The sequence below is a fragment of the Heterocephalus glaber genome, unplaced genomic scaffold (assembly GCF_053883595.1).
Source record: "Heterocephalus glaber isolate CG9 unplaced genomic scaffold, H.glaber_assembly_v1.0 deba00001509, whole genome shotgun sequence".
Lineage (NCBI taxonomy): Eukaryota > Metazoa > Chordata > Mammalia > Rodentia > Bathyergidae > Heterocephalus > Heterocephalus glaber.
In genome coordinates, this window is record NW_028258325.1 from 41112164 (window position 1) to 41136752 (window position 24589).

At 36.2% G+C, this 24589-nt stretch overlaps 1 protein-coding gene across 16 annotated transcripts in view; it reads right to left on the bottom strand.

The window, feature by feature from the left end:
• The window catches only part of Fryl (FRY like transcription coactivator), a 307006-nt gene that overhangs the window by 107060 nt on the left and 175357 nt on the right, over positions 1–24589 (bottom strand). For all 16 annotated transcript variants that reach the window (XM_087187581.1, XM_087187580.1, XM_087187584.1 and 13 more), the window contains 7 exons: positions 19542–19595; positions 16503–16642; positions 15465–15561; positions 3467–3546; positions 2287–2367; positions 434–602; positions 59–151 (listed from right to left, as the gene is read on the bottom strand). In XM_087187581.1, coding sequence (XP_087043707.1) covers positions 59–151; positions 434–602; positions 2287–2367; positions 3467–3546; positions 15465–15561; positions 16503–16642; positions 19542–19595 — 714 coding nt within the window. The remainder of the gene's footprint in view (positions 1–58; positions 152–433; positions 603–2286; positions 2368–3466; positions 3547–15464; positions 15562–16502; positions 16643–19541; positions 19596–24589) is intronic.

A 24589-nucleotide genomic window follows, 5' to 3' on the forward strand; every position in this document is an offset into this window, starting at 1 on the left:
GCATGGCTTCTATACAACATATGAATGGTATAAAATATACGTATACAAATATACTTACAGCAGCTACAGGGATAAGAATCTCCACAAATAAACCAGCAAGTGCATGTTTTATATCTTTATCTTTTACTTCTAAGAAATACTGAGCACATTCCTTGAAGAGAAAAAAGATTAACAAAAGAGGAAAGGTTAGAGAATGTGTAGTAGCATCATAATTTTGTGAACACTCTATTTTACCAAAAAGCTAAAGTCAGAGCCACCCAAAAGTCAATAATGAAAAATAATTCCAAACTTGTGAGAACTTAACACTTGGAATAAGAAATTAATAATGATGTCATTAACTAATGTACATTTTGTTTCTTCCAAAGAGTTATAAAGAACAAGAACAATCACTGTTGGGCTAATTCTAATTACCACCACCGAGAAGGTATATTACCTGCATAAACTGAAAAGATGCTTCAAAATCTTCTACCGGATACATTTTCACCCGGAAAAACTTCATTCCCATTATTAAGCTGATGACACTTTGTACCACATGTGGGCTTTGTTCCTTTTGTCGCAGTTCTTTTAATTCTGTCACAAACTTCTTCCTTACAGCCTGAAACCTTTAATATATGTGGAGACATAATTTGAGGTGAATTAAAAAACACTAATTTCCTATATGATGTTTAAGGTAAAGTAAAAAACGTGTATTGCCCAATTATCACTTCTTCTCCGCTCTCATTGAAGTGACCAGAAAAGCACACAGAAGAAAGTGAAATGGTTATACTAAATTTGTTGGTTTACTTTAATTAGTTCATGGAAGAGAAATAATTGGATTTATTTATTTCTCTGATGTAATCAATACAGTACCATTACTATTTCTTCACCAGTAATCATAATACAAGTAATTTGTTCCTAAAACATCTCTATATAAATAAGAGATTATCTCCAAATTTTAAGATTATTTTTTAAGTCTGTGTTCCGTTACATAGAGAGCAGATTGGGGACCATAAATCTGTTTAAGAGATAAACCAACCAATAGTACTAATTATCTCTTAAAATGAATACCTCATTTCCCTGCAGAAAAACTGTAGGGGGGGTGTAATGGTCTCATAATGAGAATAAGCTACAGAAACAAGACTCTTCTCATATGTGAACCCAATCCTGGATTTAAATCATCACAGTTGTGAAGACTGGTAAGTATTTCTTTGCTTACATTTGAAAAAGATATCTAATAGTTCCACGCTCAATAATAATTACCCTTCTATTATTTTAAAACAATGAAAATTTTATTGTTAGTATTAATTAGGGAAACAATTGCCTTAAAGTTAAAATGAGTCCAAGGAATGCTTCCAGTGGCTACTGACTATAGTGAGGGGAAACAGAAAACCACATACTAACAAAATTGAGACAAATGTTAGAAGTATGACTTAACTACTTTGATTTAAATCCTGCAGAATATAATACCATTTTACCTGAAATTACTCCTTAGTATTTTATTTAGAAAATGGATAAATATCTTTCCACTGTAATAATATTAGAATTCAAGGGGTTTCTACTAAATTTTTCAAAAAGTTATTAGATATTACAATCAAAGAAAACTTATAGACAAGATTCAAATACACCCTCTATCTGCCCTCCTCTTTCGTACCTTCACTGCACTCTACCATAATCCAAAATCTTCCAGAGTTTTTGTAGCAACTATAAGGTACACTGTAAGGTACTATAGTACTAAAAGGTACTGTCTAATAAAACTTAGTGAATGTAACTCATAATGAATAATTATTTCATTGGAGCAATCCTAGCCTTTCCTTTCTCTTTTCTTTCCTTCTTTTCTCTCTCCTTCTCTTTCTTTGCTTTTCCTAGTCAATACTCTGTTTAATATTAAAACAAATAAGATGATTAGAAGACACTCCATTGCAATCTCATAAATAAAAGCACTTAAATGGGAAATAATAAAAGTATTAGCTGTATAAAGAGTTCTAAAAATAAGATTTAAAAAACCACTTCTCAGAAAGTTATTAAAAATAGGGAATAAGGGAATGTCCTGACCATTCTTGGCAACTTCTGATTTACTTGACTCAATGATTTACGGAAAACCTCAAATAATTTAAAACAAGTTGTTGAGGAATGGACACTCGAAGGAGCCCCTAGGGAACAGAGCAGTGAGTAACAAATGGGAGTGGGCTTTATGATAACGCAGTGGCAAAACAGTACATCTACAACCATCGGTGTCTTCTGTACCAGTTAGTAACGAAGCATTCTAAAGCACAAAACAAAGCAAAATTAGTGATTTATGAAACTTACTTTGATTGGGCAAGAACTCCTATCACCTCTGCATATAAATCTGCAATGATATGCACATTCCCAGTGTTGGTTCCTGAATATCTAAGATAACAGAATAAACAAAACATTCATTGAGTGTTTCTACAAATGCTCTTTCTTAGTAAATTAAAATGTCCTTATCAGATTATTGGATAATTTTTTCTGAATATTCATTTATAGAATAAACCCATGAATTTTCTTCTGTCTAGGTTTTAATTTGCCATGAATTTCAACCTGCTGGTTCTATAAATCCAATTTATAGGGTTAAGAATTATTTTTACAAAATCTTTCCTATAAACCTTTTGTATACATTCAAAAGAAATGGAGGGCCGGGGATTTAGCTCAGTGGTTCTGCCACCCGCCTTGCAAGTGCAAGGTCCCGAGTTTGATCCCCAGTACCAAAAAACAAAAACACTGGAAAAAAAAAAAAAAGAAATGGGAAGATAATTGTTTAGAACTCTAAAAATAAATCAATAAGAATTCAAATTATGTTTAGATAGTCTCCATGTGGACTATGGAGAGTCATTATATTACAAGGATATTTGCATACCAATGTTTATAGCAGCACAATTTATAACAGCTAAAGAAACAGCCTATATGTCCATCAACAGATGAATGAAGAAAATGATATTTATACACAACAGTATTATTTTGCCATAAAGAAAGATAAACCTGAGGCATTCATAATAGATGCACCTTGAGACCATAATATTAAGTGAAGTAAGTCAGACTCACAAGCTTAAGTATCACACGGTTCTTCTTACATGAGAAACTTAAAAAAAAAAAAATATACACACACACACAGAGACACAAATAAATAGCAAAATAGAAGATAAACAGGAAGTAGTGAGATTTTTTTCAAATGGATGGGGGAACAAGAGATGGAGGGAGGAGAGGGAAAAGGAATTAGAATTGAAGAAAAAAATGAAAATAGAGCTTTTGGAAATAGGAAGGGGATCAAGAGTTGGAAGGAGCAGGAAGGGAGGAGAGGGATATGAGAACAATAAAAGAGAGAGAGAGAATTAAGATGTGTTATGTACATGTACCAATTCCCCACAATAAATGTAATCATTACGTACAAGCAAGTACTAATAAAAATAAATTAAAAATATTGAGAAAAAAATAAAGTAAAGTAAAAATCCCAAGTTAGCATGTGACTTACCCTTCCTTATGTTTAAAGTGCTTAAAAGCTAAGTTTAAAACTTCATGAACTAAGGGGTCGGGTACAGGATGAACAGGAATCTAAAATTAAAAATATATATATATATATCAATCAAGTAAGCAAGAAGTTACTAATTAGACTTTTATATATATTCATGTCACTTCAACTAATTAAATCTATTATCACCTTATTCCTAAAATAATACACATATGAAGAGATGCTAATTTCTTAGTAATAAATAGAATGAAAATATATAAAATATCATTTTATACCTATTAAATGGAAAAAATTAGTCTGACAATACCCAATAGTAGAGAAAATGTAAATGAGTGAGTTTTGGTATACACTGCTAGTGCTAATGTGAAGCAATTCACACACAGCGTGCAATCTTGAAATGGATTAGAGTATACCACCCTACAAAATGCTATTTTGGGATATGGATTATTTCGAGTTGAAGATAGCTACAAAATGGCCAGTGTAATAAAACTTCCTCTATTTCTGCCTAAAGGCACTGTGTAGATTTTACTTTGGAGGAGTCCACCTGAACCAGATGTGAAGGTCCTCTCCAGAATCAACAGGAAGACACTGACGAATATGACTGGAGACAGGGAGTCAGTGAGGAGATGGGTCTGTACAAACAAGCACTACTAAATCACCCTTATCTTCCATTAGTTTCCCCCATTTTTTTGCATTCCCAGAACCCACTGTCTGTAGAAGCCCAAACTCTTTTCTATTTTCTTATATATTCTGTGTGACTCAATTACTCTTTGTTAAAATGGTACAAGTACTTGGGTATAACTCTTCTTTGGGTCTTCATTTCTTTTCTATGAAAGCCTCCATATCAGATACAATAAATCTTTTTACCTATTAAATCTGTCTTTTGCCAATATAATTTGCAAGATTCCAGTCATTAAATTTCCAAGAGGATACAGCAACCCTCCTCCCTTCTATGTAGCAATTACATCCCTAAGAAAATAATAACATATAGCCAACATTTCATGGGTTGATTTTAGCAACACAACTTAGAGTGACAAGTAAGTCCTAAGAGGTAGTAAATAGCATGGTGCCATTTTTTAGAAAGCTCAGAAGCAAGGAAAGCTTAATATACTAACTATTCAAACATACATAAAAATATTTTTCTAATGTTAAAGGAATAATTAACATAAAAATCAGTACAATAGTAAGGGGGAGGCAAGGAAGTATATTATGAGTCATGCGGAAAACACGGAATCGGCCCACTGCAGACAGGCAGGTCTATGGACACGGTGCCAAGGTCACCAGTTGCGCTGAAAACACGAATCAGCCCGCGCCCCAGCAGCAATCCACTGGACCCTCCCCGCCCCCACCCTGCTCCTTTGGCCTCTTCTCTGTACAGCCATCTGGTTCCACACTACAAAGACACAGAGGACACCGGACCACCAGATCGCTGAACTGGAGCTAATCAAGTTCTCAGCATTTAAAGAATTCCTCCCCAGAGGTAGGGGCTTCTGAGCCGCCATCCCACTGCTCCTGGTTCAGAGGAAGGGGCTTCCTGGCCACTATCCCTCTCGCTGCTCCTAGCCCAGAGGAAAGGGCTTTTGGGCTGCCGTCCGTCCCACCGCTCTGAGCCCAGAGGTAGGGGCTTCTGAGCCGCCTTCCCACTGCTCCTAGTCCAGAGGAAGGGGCTTCCAGGCCACCAAACGTCCCACCGCTCCCTGTCCAGAGGAAAGGGCTTTTGGGCCACCATCCCTACCACTGCTCCCGGCCCTTGGCCCACCTCTCCCAGCTCAGAAGAGGTGAGCCGCGTGGACGCCAACAGCACCCCCCGCCCCCCCAGTCAAAATGAGAAAACACGTAAATAAGTCTCAAAACCAGACTTCCAGATCACCTACAGCAACCCCAAAGGGAAATGAGATGAAACACTCTGATACTCAACCACCTGGACCCACTGAACTGGCAACAAAAGGGGATCTGGAAAAAATGAAATCAGAAATAATTTCTCAGATAACAGGAGAAATTGTGCTCCTAGTGCAAGACATAATTAGTAAATCTAGAGAGGAGCTCAGGAACATGATGGAATCCCAACACAGGAAACAAATGGAATCCATAAAACAGATGCAAATAGATTTCCAGGACATGAAAAACTGCATTTACAGTCTACACAGCAGAATGAGCCAATGTGAGGACAGAATTTCAGATATAGAAGATAAGATTGCAATTAATGAAAAGGAAAAGAAAAATTGCTTCAAAATTATAAGGGAACATGAGAAATCAATCCAGCAGCTGCTAGATGATGCAAAGAAGAATAACATAAGACTGACTGGAGTCAATGAAGAAAGAGGAGAGAGTGCAGATGACATAAAAAATCTCTTCACAGAAGTAATGGCAGAAAACTTCCCAAGAGGGGGAAAAGAACTTGATATACAGATAAGTGAGGCATATAGGAATCCAAAGAGCCTTGATCAAAAAAAATCTATACATAGGCATATAATTGTTAAGGTTCCAGAAACTCAACAGAAGAACAAAGTTCTACAAGCAGTTAGAGAAAAGAAACAAATCACATACAAAGGAAGCCCATCAGAATCACAGCAGACTTCTCAACACAAACCATCAAGGCAAGAAGAGCTTGGAGTAACATATTCCAAGCCCTAAAAGGAAGTAATTATGAGAAATTCACATAATTATGGCTTAAGTTATCAAAATTAAATTATCAAAATTCTAGTTCTCAGAGTCTCTGGGAGTGAGCTCACAAGTATTACATGTAAAACAAATAAAAACACAGGTAGCTCAGTGGTTCTGCCACCTGCCTCGCACGTACAAGGACCCAAGTTCGATACCCGGTACCAAAAAAAAAATGAAAACAACCCCAAAACACACAGGTAGTCATGAAGAGACCAATGATGACAGTGTGTCTTAAACCAGAATCATGATTTATCCAATTCTGCAGACCTAGAGTCCAATGCAAAAAAAATATAGTTTTATGTTTTCTTTAAAAATCTGACAATATAGATTGTAGAATTCCATCAGTAAGGTAAAACTGTGTAAGAGACATTAAACAAAACTAAGAACACTACAAACTAGATGAAAAAAGTTCACAACCATAAGCAGGATCTGCTGAAGGGTTTAAAATGATCATTTATTTCTTACAAAAGTAAATCAGGAGTCTATCAAGGAGGGATTGAATTTAGTCCTGAATAATGATCAGGAACTAATTTTTAAGTGATTATGAAAGAGAAATAAAAGAACTGTAATCCAAACAATGCAATGAATAACTATTCATTTACATTTATCTCATTGACTACAATGACACAACATGGAGGGCAATATTGGTACCACTTTTGAAATATTGTGCCAAGCAGCAGATATCGCTTTTCTCCACAAAGAGTATGGCTCCATCTTGGCTCAATGGCTCCATATGTGCTGTTGACCAGAGGAGGGTCAGAAAGAGCATTCATCTCACATTTCATAGAAAAAGCCTATGCTAAAGGCCTACACCTGGACTCCAATGTGAAGAAAATGCACTATGTGGGAGGAGATCCTTGTGCTACCTGGTAACAAAACAGAACAAGGAGTAGATGAAGAGGTAGCCATGGTCCTGTTCCACCTTCCTAGGTCTCACAGAACTTATCAAAGTACCCTGATGGTCCAGTAAAGAAATGAATTGTACTCATCAGTTTATAGAAGCTGAGCTTCTAAAATCTCATGTTAGTAACAGGCCAAAATCTGAATGTATTCTACATAGTCAAGTTCAAGAATTTAGAGATTCTGGAAGAAAAGACATAGTCCTGGAGATTACTCAGGGCTAAAGCTGAAAATTTAAACCCAGAATATCTCTAGCTATTAGGAATACTTAACAAGGAATTTCATAACTGGTCTGCATAATTACAAGAAACTTTTTCATTCCTTTTTTTTTTTTTTCCAGTGCTGGGGCTTGAATCCAGGGGCCTGTAAGTACTACTGAGCTACATCCTCAGCAATACAGGCAAATACATTTCATCATCAATAAAGTACAATAATCATAATTTATTGATGTGGAAATTCCAGAATACCAGCTGGCCAATGAAGTAAAGATATGCCAACCTTTCACTTGTTATCCTGTATGCCTCTCTTCAAGATCACACTAATCATCTCGTATTAAGAGGAAAAAAACATATTGTCCCCCAAGTGTTCCCTTAGAGTTCTGAGTTATCCAAATTATCATAAGTAAACATTAATTAAACTTTTATAGAATAAATAAAATTTTCTTAATTATAATGATACTATAGACACCCTATGGATTTTGGATTAGCCTAATCCAACCAAAGCTTCTCTTTTTACTATGTAAACAAGAGTACATTTCTGCTCTCTCTAGATTAAAACCCTACACTCGGAGCCAAAAGTGAGAAGGCAAATTCCAGTGTATTACAACTGGAGACTGGCTCTGTCCTCTCACTCTTTCCATCTGCTGGGAATGCAGGGTAGATGAAGTGAGTAGAGAACATCATGATGGCTGAGCCAGTAAAGAGGAAGGGTAGGAAACCCACCCTGAGGTAGCAGGAAGGGAGACGATGGCCTAAGCCTTGTATTTTGTGAGCATGACGTTCCCTGATTGGGCAAACAAAACAGACTCCAAGGTAGTAGGATTACTGGACTCACTGCTCTGGTCCTAGTTTCATTCAGCCATGTTATTACCACACAGATAGTGAAAACAGAGCAGTGGCTGGGAATGTAGTTTAGTGGTGGAGCACTCATCTAGCATTTGCGAGGTCCTGAGATCAATCCCCAGTACCACAATTCAAAGAAAATTTGCTTTATAAAATGTTCTAACATGTAATAATACTATTACCTCTTTGTATGCTATGAACACTAATTCTCTTTCTTGGGCTAGGGGATTTAGCTCAGTGGTATAGTGCTAACCTAGCATGTAGAAGGCCCCAGGTTCAATCCCCAGCACCATACACATACAAAAACAAAACAAAACAAAACAAAACAAACAGCAAAAGAAAGCAGGAGCAGACATCTCCCACTGTGAAGCCATTCTGAGCCAAGGAGTGGAATGCATTTGAATGGAACAGCCTGACTTCTGGAAGTTTTGTCATAACTCACGGTGCTGACTACACTAGATATTTCAGTGACCTTGAAATAATGTAACTCTGCATTTTAAGTAATTTAATTTTTCATACCTTACTTAATAACTGTGTTGTAGTTTTACTGTATTAATTTCCCCACAGGAATGTTTGGTATGCTCTAGGAAAGAGCTGTGAACCCAAGGTAACCTAAATGTACAGTTTCTCTCAAGTATTCTTCACTGTACCAGTTACACTTGATGTCTAATGGACACCCAGGGACAGCCATATGCTGTTTACTAATACCACCATCAACATGCTTTCATGTCTATGTGCCAGTAACTATTTATACATTTTATATACATTATTTATACTACTTGCAATAGCCTTATAAGTTAGATATTTGTTCTCAGTTTTGAGATAAGGAAAATGAAAATGTACTTAAGAAAAAACCAGATGAGGAAAAAAACTTGATTTTATCATATTATAGATAGCAAAGAATCAGAGAAACAGAACTTTTAAAAAATATGACTAAATTTTTGAAAGGAAAAATGCACATCTAGGAATTGAACTTAAAGAATGCCCAGATATTTTTGAAGTCCCCATTTCTTTCTCTATTTTCAGATTTAGAGCTTTATTGATTCTAGGATTTTGTAATGTATGCTACATGGAAAAGAATATTAATATAAAGTATAACAGTTACACAAAGGCTAAAGGTTTATAACAGTTAATCCTTTGGAGATAAGAGGCAGATGGGGGGAGGTGGGAGAGAAGGGAGACAGAAGGGCAAGTAAAAAGGTCCCCAGGGTGAATGTATTTACTATGTATCACAAACATATACTAACAAAAGAGGGAGGGAAAAACCCCAATGTTCACTTATCATCCCCAAAATTTCAGTTTGGCTTTGAATGCAACCACTTTGTCTGCTGACTTGAACACAGTTGTCATTCTCCCCTGAAGTGACAGACTGAGTTTGTTGAGCAGGTTGAATATGTCACACAAACAATCAAGTTTTGCAACCCCTTCTGAGTCACTGAAATGTATTGCCAGTGGTGACTGTTTTTAAAAGAAATCTCCAGAGTAACAATCATAATTAAAAAACTCTGTCCAGTAATCTACTTATAGAAAGCTTATCTCACTTATGTGTATAAGCTAAGTGTCTGCTCTGCCTCCATCTGTGGTGTTGGCAGGCAACAAAAGTACACATAACATATCCTTGTGCATATCCTCCCGAGATACACACTGCACCAGGACAAGCACAGTTGCTTTGCTGTCAACATCAGTAGACTTGTCAATCTGGATTACATACTATGGTGACTTATTAATCCTACCAAATGTGCATCAATATCCTCTGTATTTCATCAATCTATCTAGTTTATGGTGATTGCTGAAAGAGGAATATGTGCCAGCCACCTTCTGAACTGCAGCCTCTCCTAATAAAAGGTCACAGCAAATGTCCTTAGCAGCACACAGGATCAACTCTTCACCAAATAATAAATAAAATAGAATTTAGTCCAATACTTTTACTCCAACTAGTGACAGGATCATATGGCTTTTTCCTTTCCTCTGTTAAAATGATGACTTTTGGGGGTGGATCTTCCAATGCTGAACCAACACTGCCATCCCTATAACAAAGCCACTTTCTACATCCTGTCAGATCTGACTTCTAAGAGTTTGTTTTGTTAAACAAATTTCTATCTACGTTCATACCTTTTTCTTCTATTATCTCTATGCAGTTTTAGGATTAGCACAATGTTGAGTTCCTAAAATGAGGGGAGAAGTGTTCCTTCTTTTTTCTGCTTTAATTGTTTGATATAATTTATCAGTTAAAATGTTTATGAGCCTGCTGTTGTCATATAGGTAGGTTTTCAAGCTAGGAATATACTTTCTTTAATAGGTGCTATCCAAATTTGATATTTCCTCCAGAGTTAGTTTCGTTAATTTGTCTTCCAAGGTACTTCTTAGAAGTTGTCAAATTTATTTCAAAAAAGATTTTTGTAATATGCTTTCTATATCCTTTTAAATTCTGTAAAATCTGTGGTAATGTCTCCTAGATCTTAATATTGTAATTTAAAAAATGTATAACTCATATTGTGTAACAGGAAGAAAAGGCCTAAAAGAGCAGGGGAATTGGGACGGGTAGGGGAAGGGAAAAAAGGGAAAGGAAAAAATATGAGAAGAGGAAAAAAATGGAAACAAGGTCTTTGCAAATAGGGAAGGGTGGAGGGGGTGAAGGGAGGGCAAGGGAAGGGGAAAAAAAATAAGAACCAAGAGACTCATGTAACGGTACAAGATCCCAATGATGAATGTAACTGTATTTTATACCTAAAATGTACCAATAAAGTTAACGGGGAAAAACAAAACAAAACAAAACAAAAACAACTGAGAACGATGCTCTCAGTTCAGACATATCTGATGAAGCAGTGGACTTGAATAATTGCTTTTGCTCTTTGTGTTCATGTTTTTTCTTTTGAAAAATTCTGAAGGTTTATATCTTTTAAGGCAGGGTGCTTAGAGACCATGTGGCAAAGCAGTTTCAAAGGTTTCATGGCTCAGGGGGTAGCAGGTTTAAAGCAGGTTTGGAGAATGTGAATCATCTCCTGAGCTGTGACCAGCATCCCCCACCCCCACTGTCTGCTTCCCAGGGACAGGGGTTCAAGGTAGTGCTGGGGACAGGAGATCACTGGACTGTGACCAAAGCCATCTAGGTGCTGCTGGGTTGTTCCAAGCAGGACATTCTCATCCTGAGAGTTGGGGATGGAGCCAGGATGGGGTAGGTATAGATGCAGAGTAGGGGTGAGGGGAACAGGGAGGAAGAACACAGGAATAGCTGACAAACTCCACACCCACCACTGGACTCTTCCGAACTGATGCACAGAATCTCTTCTCTTATTTTCAAAAGTAAAATCTCAAACCTGACTTCCAAAAGAAGGAGAAAAAAAAAATCTCATTTCAGTTCAAAGAGAAAAAGTTCTACTTGCATACAGTAATATTTTCATCTTCAGCATCAAGAATTTTTCACATCTTGTGACTGGTATGATCTCAGAAGCAGCTCTAATTTTACAGTAGAGAATACTCAAGGTTTTTTCCAAGGCAGATTCCTGCCACCACCTCCCAAAATTTAATGTTCTTATCCCATCATGAAACAGCAACAAAATCATGTCAAAATAAGGATACTGGGAGTCAGCAAGGTTCATTCATTAGCTGAATGATCAGGTCTCAACACAATGGAGAACAAAAATCCACACCTCAGCAGAATGCCAAATACTTGCCCCACCCCCTTCACATGTTTAAAGGGCTGCTTACCAGCATCTAAATGCTAATGTTGAATATAAAAATGCTGAGGATCTACTCCACAAAAATAGATATCATCACCTTCTGATATGTCACAGTAATACTGGTTAAACTAAGCCAAGACCTTGAAACAGCTCACAAGCTATGATTCCCACCCTCTTGTTTGTGTCAAAGAACAAATGTACATCTAAAATCCAACACAAAAAGGGAATTGCTTCAAACTTTCTAAATGTCATACTGCTGTTTAAATAGACTTTATCATGCACTCTGAAGTCACTGCTACCAACAAAATATAATTTGCAGTCAGTTATTACCCTATTCTCTTGACTTTTTTGAAAATAATAGTTTTCTATCCTCTTGAGTAAAGTTTGTTAACATAATGTATCACAATATTTAATTTCATTCCTTCCTTCCTTCATTCTTTTATTTGTTGCAATAACAGGGATTGAACCAGGACCTTGAGCATGCTATGGAAGCATTTGACCAATGAGCTATACATCCAATCTCTAATTTCATTGTTTTAAATAGGTAAACTTTTTGTCTACTTGTTATGGTTAGAATTTTAAAAGATACTGACCATTTTCACCTAATTTTTTCTCTATCATTTTACTAGCAAGAATACTGTTTATTATTATTATTATCATTTATTTATTTATTTTCTGAGTCAGGGTCTCCCTTTGTAGTTCAGGCTGGCCCTGAACTCACTATGTAGCCCAGGCTGGCCTCGAACTTGCAGTGATCCTCTTGCCTCAGCCTCCTGAATGCTGGGATTACAGGCGTGCGCCACCACACCCAGCAAGAATACTGTTTATTATTAAAGGGAAAAAACATAGGAGTCAAAAAAATGAAATACTTTATAATGTTCAACAAGTCACTACAACTAAGAGTACGTCATTTGTAAAATGGAGACAATGGATAACATTTATTAGACACTTTCCATGTAAAAGGCATTATCTTATTTAACTCTCATGAGTCTACAAAAATGATAGTATGACTATCCTTTGTTATAGAGGAAGAAAAGTTAGTGGGTAATAATTTGGCTAATGTCATACAGCCAGCAGGAGACAGCTGAGATGTTAATCTTTGTCATGGCCATCTTCCCGGGTTCATAATAATGCTTGGCTGGCACAAAGGAGACAAAATCCTTTATACACAGAGATGAGGTCTCAAAATGTAGATTTTTTTTTTTCTCGGGCTCAAACTCAGGACCTTGAGCTTGTGAGGTGGGTGCAGCGCCACTAAGCTAAATCCCCAGCCCTCAAAATGTAGATACTACTAAAGACATAAGCTATTTAAGGAACAAGCAATGTATAATATATGAAGTCAAGAACTAACCTACAAGGAATAGTTACTCCTTCATACTGAAACATCATTGTATCAGTACATCAATATCCTGGTCCATCTCATCAAAACAATATTGAATCACATTTTAATATAGATATACAATGTAGGACAAAAGTAAAAGTCCTATTAAATTCAAGATATATTACATTGATTATTCTCTGGGTCTATTAAACCCTACGTCATTCTGACAGAAGAAAATTGGGTTAGTTTGTCATGATAGTTCAGAAAACTCTACTGATTTTTACTGCATTTTTCTGTAGTTTTATTTAGTTTTAGAGAAGCTAAAAAAGACTTGCCTTTTACCAGAGGGAAAACATCTACATAGGATTTTAAATAAAATACAACTATGTTTTTTCACTGATGTATGGTATGAAGGTAATGGTAAAAGAGGAAAGGATAAGTAGAAAGGGCATTGTTGGTTGAAACACTATGGTGACAGAACCAAAGACAAAGATTAGTTATTAGTCACTGCATTAGTATTTCACACTTCAAATCCATGCAAACCTTGTGAACCTGAAAAAGAGCCTACTAATACAATGTTCTTTAGTTTATAGATCCTGATATCTTCTACCAGAACTATGTGGATTGTGGAGAGAGGAGAAGGAGAAGAAAGAGGAGGAAGAGGAAAGGAGAAGGGACAAAGAGGAGCAGGAGGAGGAAAAAGAAGAAGAGGACCACCAACACCTTGACAGGGAGGGGAGAGGACAGGGAGGAGGACTGGAAAGTAAAGAAAACACCTCCACAGTTTGCCTGTGAGGTAAACTCTAAAGCCAATGTAATTAGGGATGACTTTCTGAGGATAAAAGAGACTGGCCGCAAGGAAATTACCATGGGAAACAAAGGAGAAAAGGCATTGTGGAATTGGATCATGGAGGGGCCTGATGTCTATGTGGGAAGTCTGCAATCCCTCGGGCTGAAAAAGAAATTCTATACTATTTAACTAAGCCAAAAATGCAATTGGCCGCTAACAAAAAGACTCAAGTGACCTACATATAGCACAGAAGAGGTGCCAGGTATCAAGTATGGAGTGGTAGCCAAGGCTACTCATGCTTGATGGCCACTTCTGGTCCCTAGCTCCTCCTACCCCAGTTACTTCGGCCTAAGGGTGTTAGCATCTCAGGTAAACTGAGTCACAAGAATAAAACTGGGGCTGTCAGCACAGCTCCCAAAGGAAATTTGTTTCCTGAGTCTACTAAAGACCTTTAGGAAATATATAAATTAAAGTGATTTTAATCTTTGAGTTACTTTCTTTACATCTTTTTCTCTCTCTCTCTTTCTTTCTTTCTTTCTTTGTACTGGGGATCGAATTCAGGACCTTGTGCCTGGGGGCAGGCAGTGGAACCAATGAGCTAAATCCCTGGCCCACATCTTTAAAATAATTTGCAGATTTTAGACTACCAAATAACTGTCTTTTCCCATACATTGTAAAAATAAAAGCAAAATGTAAATGGTTATATAATTCAAATAGTCTCAAGACTATCAAAATGGAATATTCATTAGCTTTTATATTTTATGTCTGTTATTTATAGTCATATATTCAATTCTATATAACAAAAACAAAACTCTCTATGTCATATACAAAATACACTTTTTTCTTGGTTTCCTAACTTTTTCAAAACTGTAAAATGTTCCTAGTCCCTTGAATAACGTATAACTTTTTAAAGATTAAAAAGCTTTTAAAACACACACACACACACACACACACACGCAAGCACATGTGTGAATAGTAAAAATACACAAGATGTTATCTAATATACTTATCTCTTAACTATCAAACTTACATGAAACCTCCCAAGTGCAGGGACTGAAAGAATGCCAGCACATAGGAGGCATTCTAATGTTTGTGGAATGAAGAAATGTTAAGTTATTTATTATCTGAGGTGTTCTCATTGTCTGAAAACCATTTACACTTGACAATTCAGTATTACTTTAATCAAATAACCCCCATTCCTTAACAATAACTGCACAATTATTGCATGTTGGAATGCAGGCTTCAGGGTTAAGAAGAAAAATTGAAAGTAAAGGGGACCGATGTTGCTGAATAACAGGCAGAGTGTATTTACAGCTAAAAGCCCATACTTAACACAATTTCCATTCAGCTCCATTTTGCTAACAAGATTTCATACCTTGGATGGCATAGAAAGTAAAATGAATGGGGAGTACAGATAGGCACAAGGTAGGAAAGCCTCAGGCAACTGAAAGACATATAATTCAGTTACAGGGATTTAGTTTATATGGGCCGTAATTTTAAATAAAACATCCTAAATAAATTGTGACATGAAGGCATAGCAGGAAAGAATAAGAAATACAGATTTTGCAGATATAAAAGAGCTTACCTGCTTTAGAACTTCAACTAAAACTAAACAAAAAATGAAATCTACTGCTAAGTCCCGCCTTTCCAGAAGATAATCTCTTTCACGTTGCTGTTCATCCCTGAAACAAGAACTCCAAATTAATACGGCAAACATGTACTAATAAAAAAATAAAAACTGGGAAAAAAGTGACTCTTGAGTTTTAAAATGGCTATTGATTAGTGGCTTATGTTGCTTACTGTGTTCCTACTAAGAATAGTGAGCTACATGATTGTGAATAGGAGCTTTTAAATAACCCACTATGTTAATTTGGTTATTTATACATATACTTCATTATTGTAAATCAAACCTAATCTAATACAATTAGAAAGAGGAAGAAATGTACTTTAAGTTTCATTGAGAAAATAGCATTGCTTCATATTTGATTAATTTTTTCATTATGAACTGAAAGAAATATAACTTTCTTAGGTGAAAATACACTACAACTTTACTTTCTCATAAATCTAAGTTGAGGGCCAGGGATTTAGCTCAGTGGTGTTGCTGCAAGGTCCTGAGTTTGATCCCTGGTACCAAGAAAAACCAAAAATAAAACAAAATCTAAGTTGAAAATTCAAATGGCATCTCTCAAAGTCCAATAACAAACCATGCGTAATCATCCTGAAACACATCAGATATCCTACATAATCCAAGATCGCCCCAGGAAATTTGAAGGCAGAAAAGACAAGTTCCAGGACTTGAGCCCCAGAGAATGTCTCAGCATCATAACAGTGTTTGATTCTACCTTTCTTGAATATTTTTCTGAACTTCCACGACCTAAAGCCCCTTACTAAACTGAAACAACACTCTTGATAATAATTTTCATATAACTAGTCCAAAGTGATGGGTACTGCAGAGTGGCATCTAGTTTAATTGGTACCTTCTCTTGATTTGTAGTTTAAGTGTAGACTTTCCTGTTCCCACACTTCCACCTTCATACAAAAATCTTCAGTTGACAATACTGTATCACTCCCTCTACTCAGGTGCTGAGATTCCAGGTAAAACAATAAAGAACAGGCCACTTACCCCTTTGACTTTGTGCTAGATCGAGGCCTGTACTCATAAGATTCATCTTCAGTTCCATTCTGGCGTCTGTACCAGTCAAACAAGGTGCGAAGTAAGGAAGGGAGACAGTGCTCTGCTACTGAGCTCATAGAGCTTATCAACTGAAACACAAGAGATAAGCAGAAAATAAAGCACATTGAGTGCACTACGCCTAACTCTTATCAACAATCACTTAGAAATTAATAAACTTAATATGCAATAAATTTGTTCTAAAAATGAAAATAAGAGCTAGGAGGTTAGCCAAGTAACAAAACTGACTAAGTTTTACCCACTATTAACTATCCAAATCCATTCAGTTCCAGGAAGGGGTTTTCAACCTTTCTCTCACCTGCACATGGCACTCACATCTGTAAAAACATGCCCACTACTAACAGCCCTGTTTATATACACATACATCTAGGAGAAATGTTAGGAATAACACAAGTAAACTGTATCTTACTGCCTGCTCTTGCCAATTCCTCTGTGCTTTTATGAACAGGAAATTCTAAAATGTTGCTACATACATGAAGACATGTAGGAACAAAGACTACATTATATTAGAACTGTGGAAAGGCTCCAATTTACTATGTATTATTATGACACAGAAGAATTACAATAACTTTGATATCTACAAATATACATGTTAGAAACATGTTAGAAACAAGCTTTTAAAACTTAGAACATATAAATAGACAGAATAAAGATAAATGTAGTAGGGCTGGGGCTATAGCACAAAGACAGAGTACATGCTTAGCATGTACAAGGCCCCAGTTCCACACAAAAACCAAAAAAAACAAAAATCAAGATAATGTAGCATGATGAGCTATTATTACTAGATCTCAGACATCCTTGCAACTATCTGAATTCCAGATGAACACCACAAATTCATTTCATAGATAAACCCAAGTGCCTAGACTAGCTACCATTAGCAATCTCTGTCACTCTGTCTCAAATGTCCCAAGAAAAATTTTCTCTTCATATAAATTTCTGTATCTGATTTAACCCATTGTTCATAGAATTAGTACTTTATTTTTATTTTTGGTGGTAGCAGGGATGGAACTCAGGACCTTGTGCTTGCAAGGCAGGCACGGTGCCACTGAGCTAAATGCCCAACCCCTTAGAATTAGTACTTTAAAATCAGCATACAGTCAAACATTCAATTTGTTGACATGGAGGTCAGTTCCATGACAATAAAAAGTCTGTTAATAGGGAAAATTGAAATCTCTAGAAAGCAAACATTCTATTTTCCTGCTGTTTTATATTCTTTTTTTTTTTCTTGTACCAGGAATCAAACTCAGGACCTTACACTTATCAGGTAGGCATAGCCCCACTGAGCTACATCCCTGGCCCCTGGTATTTTATATTCTGCATATACTTCAAATTATACTTCATCTGGGAAAATATAAAAGAATGAGACAGTTTATTTGATTCTGTAGGATGTTTTCTTTTTCATTATTTGTACTCTCCTTTCATCATTCTTTTACTATAAATTGCTATAATTTGACAGGTAAATTGTTTCTAATATAGGGAACTAAAGAACAAAGATTCTAATTCCAGTTAGCCATGTTTTTATAAAAAATTACATTTATTAACTATGAATAGTGCCCTTCAAAGGAAATTCCATTTAATATTTAAAGAAGGAACAATAAAACATCATCTGCTGCTGCAAATATATACTAAACAATTTTTACATCACATATAACTTTTTACTGTGAGGAAAAAAGCAAGCTATCAGACATGATCAATCTTAGTTTTTATTAAGTACTTCCAAAGGATACAAATGGAAATTTTTCTTAAAATGTCGTTTAAACAGATTAAAAATCCTGATTATACTCATATATTAGTGAAGTGAATTCAAAATCTAGTTAACTCTTAAAGTGGTATAAAATCTGTTCCTATTTGTGGTTTCTCTTAGCTTAGTGGTTACTTTCTAAGTGTATGCATCAGAGAGCTGTCACACAGAGAGCTATTGTAAATACAGGTAGCGTAAACACATGACTCTTGGTGAGTCTGATTCCACACGGGACTGGGAGCCAGGAACACAGTATTTTGGGGAGTTTCCATCAAGTAATTCTAACCAGTGTTCTTTAATCTATTTGCCTAGTATGAATATTAACTTCTATTTCTTAAAAACATTATTTGAACTGGCTCAGAAATACTAGACAGCAAAGAAAGCTAATCCAGGTTATTGATTATTTCAAATAATCAACATATAATAAAGTAATTATGATAAAATAGCACTTGAACCAACATTTACTCTTAGCAAGAGGAAGAATTTACATTAGAGGAATATCACATGAGTTTTTAGATATTGGTATTCTTCACAAAGGTCCTGAGGACCCCAATAGGATAAAATAAATGTTAAAAGGTAAAGTATTATGTAAAAACTGTAGGAATTGCTTCACAAGAAAACACTGGAAACATTGTGAGAAAAATTTTTAATGGTACATTAAAGAGATTAACAATAGGGCCGGGGATTTAGCTCAGTGGTTCCACCGACTGCCTTGCAAGCGCAAGGTCCAGAGTTCGATCCCCGGTACCAAAAAAAAAAAAATGTAAAGAGATTAACAATAAAAAATTAAGTTTTAAAATACTAAATGAACTGAAACAATAAAGTTCACAGTTTATTCTATATACTAACTCCCCATGATGAATGTAATCATTATGTACCACAAACATGTTCTAATAAAAATGAAAAAAATTTTGAAAGGGGCCAGGGATTTAGCTCAGTGGTTCCACTGCCTGCCTTGCAAGCACAAGGTACCAAAACAAACAAACAAACAAAAAAAAACGTTCAAGTAATACGAGCCTTTCCACTCTGGGCTGGGGATTTAGCTCAGTGGTTCCGGCGCCTGCCTCTCAAGCGCAAGGTCCCGAGTTTGATCCCCGGTAACAAAAAAAAAGTTTGAAAAGATATACAGGATAACTAGACAAGATAAAAGAATTTCTTAATATTTGGATTTAATGATTAGGGCAAAAATTTTCCTTCCAGGAAAAAGTATTCTCCCAAAACTGACATACCTGGTCAAACTGAAGATCTTCACCCCTCTGAAGAGATCTGGACAAGAGCTTCTCCTAGAATAAAGAGATAAAATATAAATATAAAATATTAGATATCTTCCATGTGATAAACAGTTTAGATTTTGCAAGTTGGTTGTGTTCTTGTTTAGTTTGTAATTCGGTTGTTTTTTTTAAAAAGCTAAGCCTCTTGTGAGGTCACACAGTAGAATTTAACCCCGCAAAGCCACTCTGCCCCTCTGGAGTGCTAGAAATTGAACTCAAGGCCTCAAACATGCTAGGTAAGTGCTATGTAGCTGAGCGACCTCCCCACCCTCTTCATCATGCCTAATTTGATATCATGTATGTGTGTTAACTATTACATTAATTTTGCAAAACCAAACCTTATCTTATTTGCCAATACTCTATTATTTTTCTGCTTCATTAAATGATTCTTTTATTTTTTATTAATTCTCACTTTTGATCTTTTTCTAATTTGGTGGTTTTCCAATTAATCCACCAAAGACTAAATGAAATTTATTAAGTTGCCTATACCTATCTTTGTTATGTGTGCAAATATTTTGGGGGGGGGGTACTGGGGATCAAACTCGGGACCTCGCACTTGTGAGGCAGGTGGCGGAAACCCTGAGCTAAATCCCCAGCCCATGTGCAGTTTTTAATAATATTCATTTTAAATATTTAGAATTATGTCACTGGTATATAAAAATCTGATAAGACATCAACAAAAAGTTGTTTTTTAAGTCTGTTGTAGTTCAAATATTTTTAAAAGTTCACAACTTAAAATATAAGGGGAAGAGTATATTAAGTATGTTAACCAGTTGATTAGTAAAAATACACATTATGATGTTTTTCCCCTGAGGAGAGGGGAAGTCTATGATAGTTGTATCTGTATTTTATGTATTCTATGCTTCAAAACACAAGGAAATGTTATTTTCCCTTTTGTTTATCTTGATTCATTTCCATTGTGTATGATATTTTATCCCAAGGTTGTTTTGTTTGTTTTTTGGTTGTTTTTGTTTGTTTATTTGTTTTTTGAGACAGGGTCTTTCTATGTAGTTCAGGCTAGCTTTGAACTCATTATGTAGCCCAGGCTGGCCTTGAACTCATGGCAATCTTCCTGCTTCAGCCTCCCCAGTGCTGGGATTACAGGCATGTGCCACCATGACCGGCAGTCCCAAGGTTTTTTGAAGAACCAGGCATTTTTACATGTTGGGATATGTTGGGCAAGGCAACAGAGGCCCTGCCTTCCCTGAATTTAAGAGGAAAGACAGGAACTGGGGGTGTAGCTCAGGGTAGAGCAATTCTTTAGTGCAAAGAACTGGATTCAATCCCCAGACAGGGGGCAAAAACCATAGGCATTATCCAATTAATCATACCAATATATAATTATTAAAAACAGATTTAAGTTCCGCCTGCCTTGCAAGCGCAAGGACCCGAGTTCGATCTCTGGTACCAAAAAAAAACCCAAAAAAACAAACAAAAACAAAGTATTGTGAAAGAAAGATATGATATGCTCTGAGAGCACAGTATGAAAACTTATCTAGGTGAGAAGTCATTTTCTGGGTGTCAACTTGACCTGATGCTATAGCATTATTTCTAGGTGTGCCTGTGACATGCTTCCAAAAGATACCGGCATTTCAATCAGAAGACTAGGGAAGAGCAGCCCTTTCTACTCCAGTGGATGGGCACCAGCCAATCAGCTAACAGCCATTAAATTTAGAAATATATGTATCTTCTCTATCCAGTAGAGTTCAAATTTTCTTCTCATTTCTCCCTCCGTCCCCACCCCCACTTCTGTCTCTCTGTCTCTGTCTCTTTCTCCTCCCCTCTTCTTCCCCCGCCTCTTCTCATGTACTGGTAAACACAGGGCCTCACTCATGCTAGGCAACCACCCTACCACAGAGCTACATCTTCACCCTTTTTTACTTCTTTATTTTGGGACAGCTTTTCACTAAACTGTCCAGATTAACATCAAAGTTAAGATCCTCCTGCCTCGGCCTCCTGAGTAGCTGGGATTACAGGCATGTGCCATGGAGCCCAGCCCTTTCTCTCATTTATTACTAATAGGTACCAAAACAAAATTACAAATTTATCTACAATGGAAATATAAAAATTCCCACTCTGTCAGAGAATCATGCTTCTAAGCGTTGAAATGGGTCAGGAAAACACCCAAGTTAACAACACTTTAATTTCCTAATTAAATTTTGGCTCGTCCTAAGAATGAGACTCTCACAGGTTAAGCTTGCTTCAGTAATTACCTTGCAGAACAAGTCCTTTATCCACAACTATACCCCATTCACAGGCAATACGATGTGATGGTGGGGTGGTATCTTGGGGATTGAACCCAGGACCGCACACATGCTTCCCAAGTGCTGTGCTACAGAGATACTACATCCCCACCCCACGATGTGATCCTACACTATAATATACATGCCCAATTAACCAACTCTAACATTTAAGTCAACTGTAAGCCATTCCCTTAGGAAGTCCTGTAGAACCATGTCCAAAACTATCTAAAAGTCTGAAAAATACTGAGCTTTAAAAGAGACTTTACAACCTTAATGTGAAGTGTCTAATTAGGGGGTTGGGGGATATTGTAAGCAGTTTTTTCCCAACTTATCTGATGCTCCTGTGTGCTGTAAATATTAAGTCTCAAGATTTTTAACGGGCAGACAGAAGAATAAAAAAGAAAAATAACAGTTTCAGAAACACACTACTGCCTTATATTTTAAACACTTCTTATTTCTCAAAGAACCCATACTTCCACAAACATTTCTGAATATCTGATATCCATACAGAGCTTCTCCTAAAGCAAGAAGTGAGAATGAGCTATTTTTTCCAAATTAGGGACTCAGAAATAGTTTGGGAATATAAAATGATGCCCACATTTATCACAAATACAATAAATGAAATAAATGTATGGCATTACATAAAATTTGTTCATCAAGGACTTTGTATTAAGCCCTCAGTTTGATGACAGGGAAGACAGAAGTGTCCTCATCAGTGGTCAGGAGCACACACAGCAACCCCTCTTACCATGGGGGACGGGTGCCAGGACCCCAGGTAGAGGCCTAAGGCCACAGATGACACTGAGAACATTGTACCTTTTTCCTATGCTTCCATAAATACTTATGATAAAGCTTAGTTTATATAACAAGAACAGTGAGACATTAACCACAGCAATAATAATAAAATAGAAATAATAATACTATATGCTGTAATAACAGTTCTATAAAACTTCTAAGTTGTTTCTTCCTGGAACTTTCCATTTAATGTGTTTGGGTCATGGTTGACCTGAGGTAACTAAAACTATGGAAAAGAAGGGGCTCCTCTATTTGAATATATGATTATTTCAGTGAGAAAAGCCATTTAAAAATTGTTTATATTCTATTGAAACTGTTATCACAAAAAGACAAATTATTATCTACAATCACATATACATATAATAATGTCTATAGTGGCATTTAAAAAAACATTATCACCCAATTTGAGTAAGTTCAAAACTACCAAAAGCTGGTAAAAAAAAATAAATACATAAAAATAAACTTGGAATTTTCATGTACTGAAATCGTATTCAGTCGGAGGAGATGGGGAAAGGAAAGAATGGAAAGGAAAAATTATGAGAAAAGAAAAAAAAATGGAAACAAAAGTCTATGTAAATAGGGAAGGATGGAGGGGTGAAGGGTGCACAGGTAATGGGGAAAAAATAAGAACCAAGATACATCATGTACAGGGACAAGCACCCAATGATAAATGTAAACGTATTGTATACCTAAAATGTACCAATAAAAGAATTTAAGCAAAAAAAGAAAAAGAAAAAGAAATCGTATTCAACTAGTACGAAGAATGAGAGAAATTTACATGGGCTGATATAGAATAATCTCCAATTTACATTATTAAAATTTCTAGGTACAAAAATAATATATCTTTTCTTTCATTCGTTTTTTAAAAAAGAATGCAAGTGTCACAGAGATAACAGTAGGCACAAAAAATGGTAGACTAAAAACTATTGATATTAATTATCTTGATCCAACAACCTTTAGAACTATTTCTGCTTTTCATAATAGTTATTTTCATAATATAAAATTTAATCAAGAGTCTAAGGCTCATAATTCTTTATATCCTAATTTGATTCTACAACTAGTATGTGTGTACAGACTACCAACAACATGCAGCTTCTGGAAAAGGCAAGAGAACCTACTGAAAAAGATTTCACAGCATAACAATGATACTGAAATATATCAATAATTTACATTACAGATGGTAGGCTAAACACACACATAGCCAACATTCTCTCCTAAATCCCCACTAAGACAAACAGCAAAATAATTTTATAGGAGCTCAATCTAAAAGGACAAAGAAAATGGGATGGGGGTAAAAAGTGACAGAAATACATAACTAACTTCTCTCACTACACAATGAGGACTCGTAAGTAGGCAAGAGGGAAATTTTATAGGAGCTCAATCTAAAAGGACAAAGAAAATGGGATGGAGGTAAAAAGTGACAGAAGAACGTAACTAACTTCTCTCACTACGCAATGATGACTCTTAAGTAGGCAAGAAGGAAAGTCAGAGATCTGTCCATGCATCTAATCATCATCCATTCATCCAAATTACTAAACTCACAGTATGCCAGGCACTGTTCTAGGCTCTGGAGACACAGCCCTGAACAAAACTGAAAACCATCTTTGTCTTTGCAGAGCTGACAATAACGAGACAGCAAAGGGAATATATGCTATGTTAAAAGGGTAGAATGGGGATTAAGATTTTAGATGACCAGAGATGACGGCAGAAACTGACATTTGAAGATGACAACAGGGAAGTGGTGATCTTGCCACACAGAGTGAAGGTAAGATAACTTAGTTGATGCTCTGGGACTCCAAAAAAAAGACTCAAGGATGGGAGAACTTGGGTACTCTGAAAAGGCAGCTAAAGTCAGGATAAAAATAATAGACCTGGTTAGAAGGTTGTTCTAAAAAGACTGTGTAAGACTGAGCCTCTTCCTTTCATTCCTTTCAATCACCTATTTAGCAAGGAGATAGTCCGTCCCTG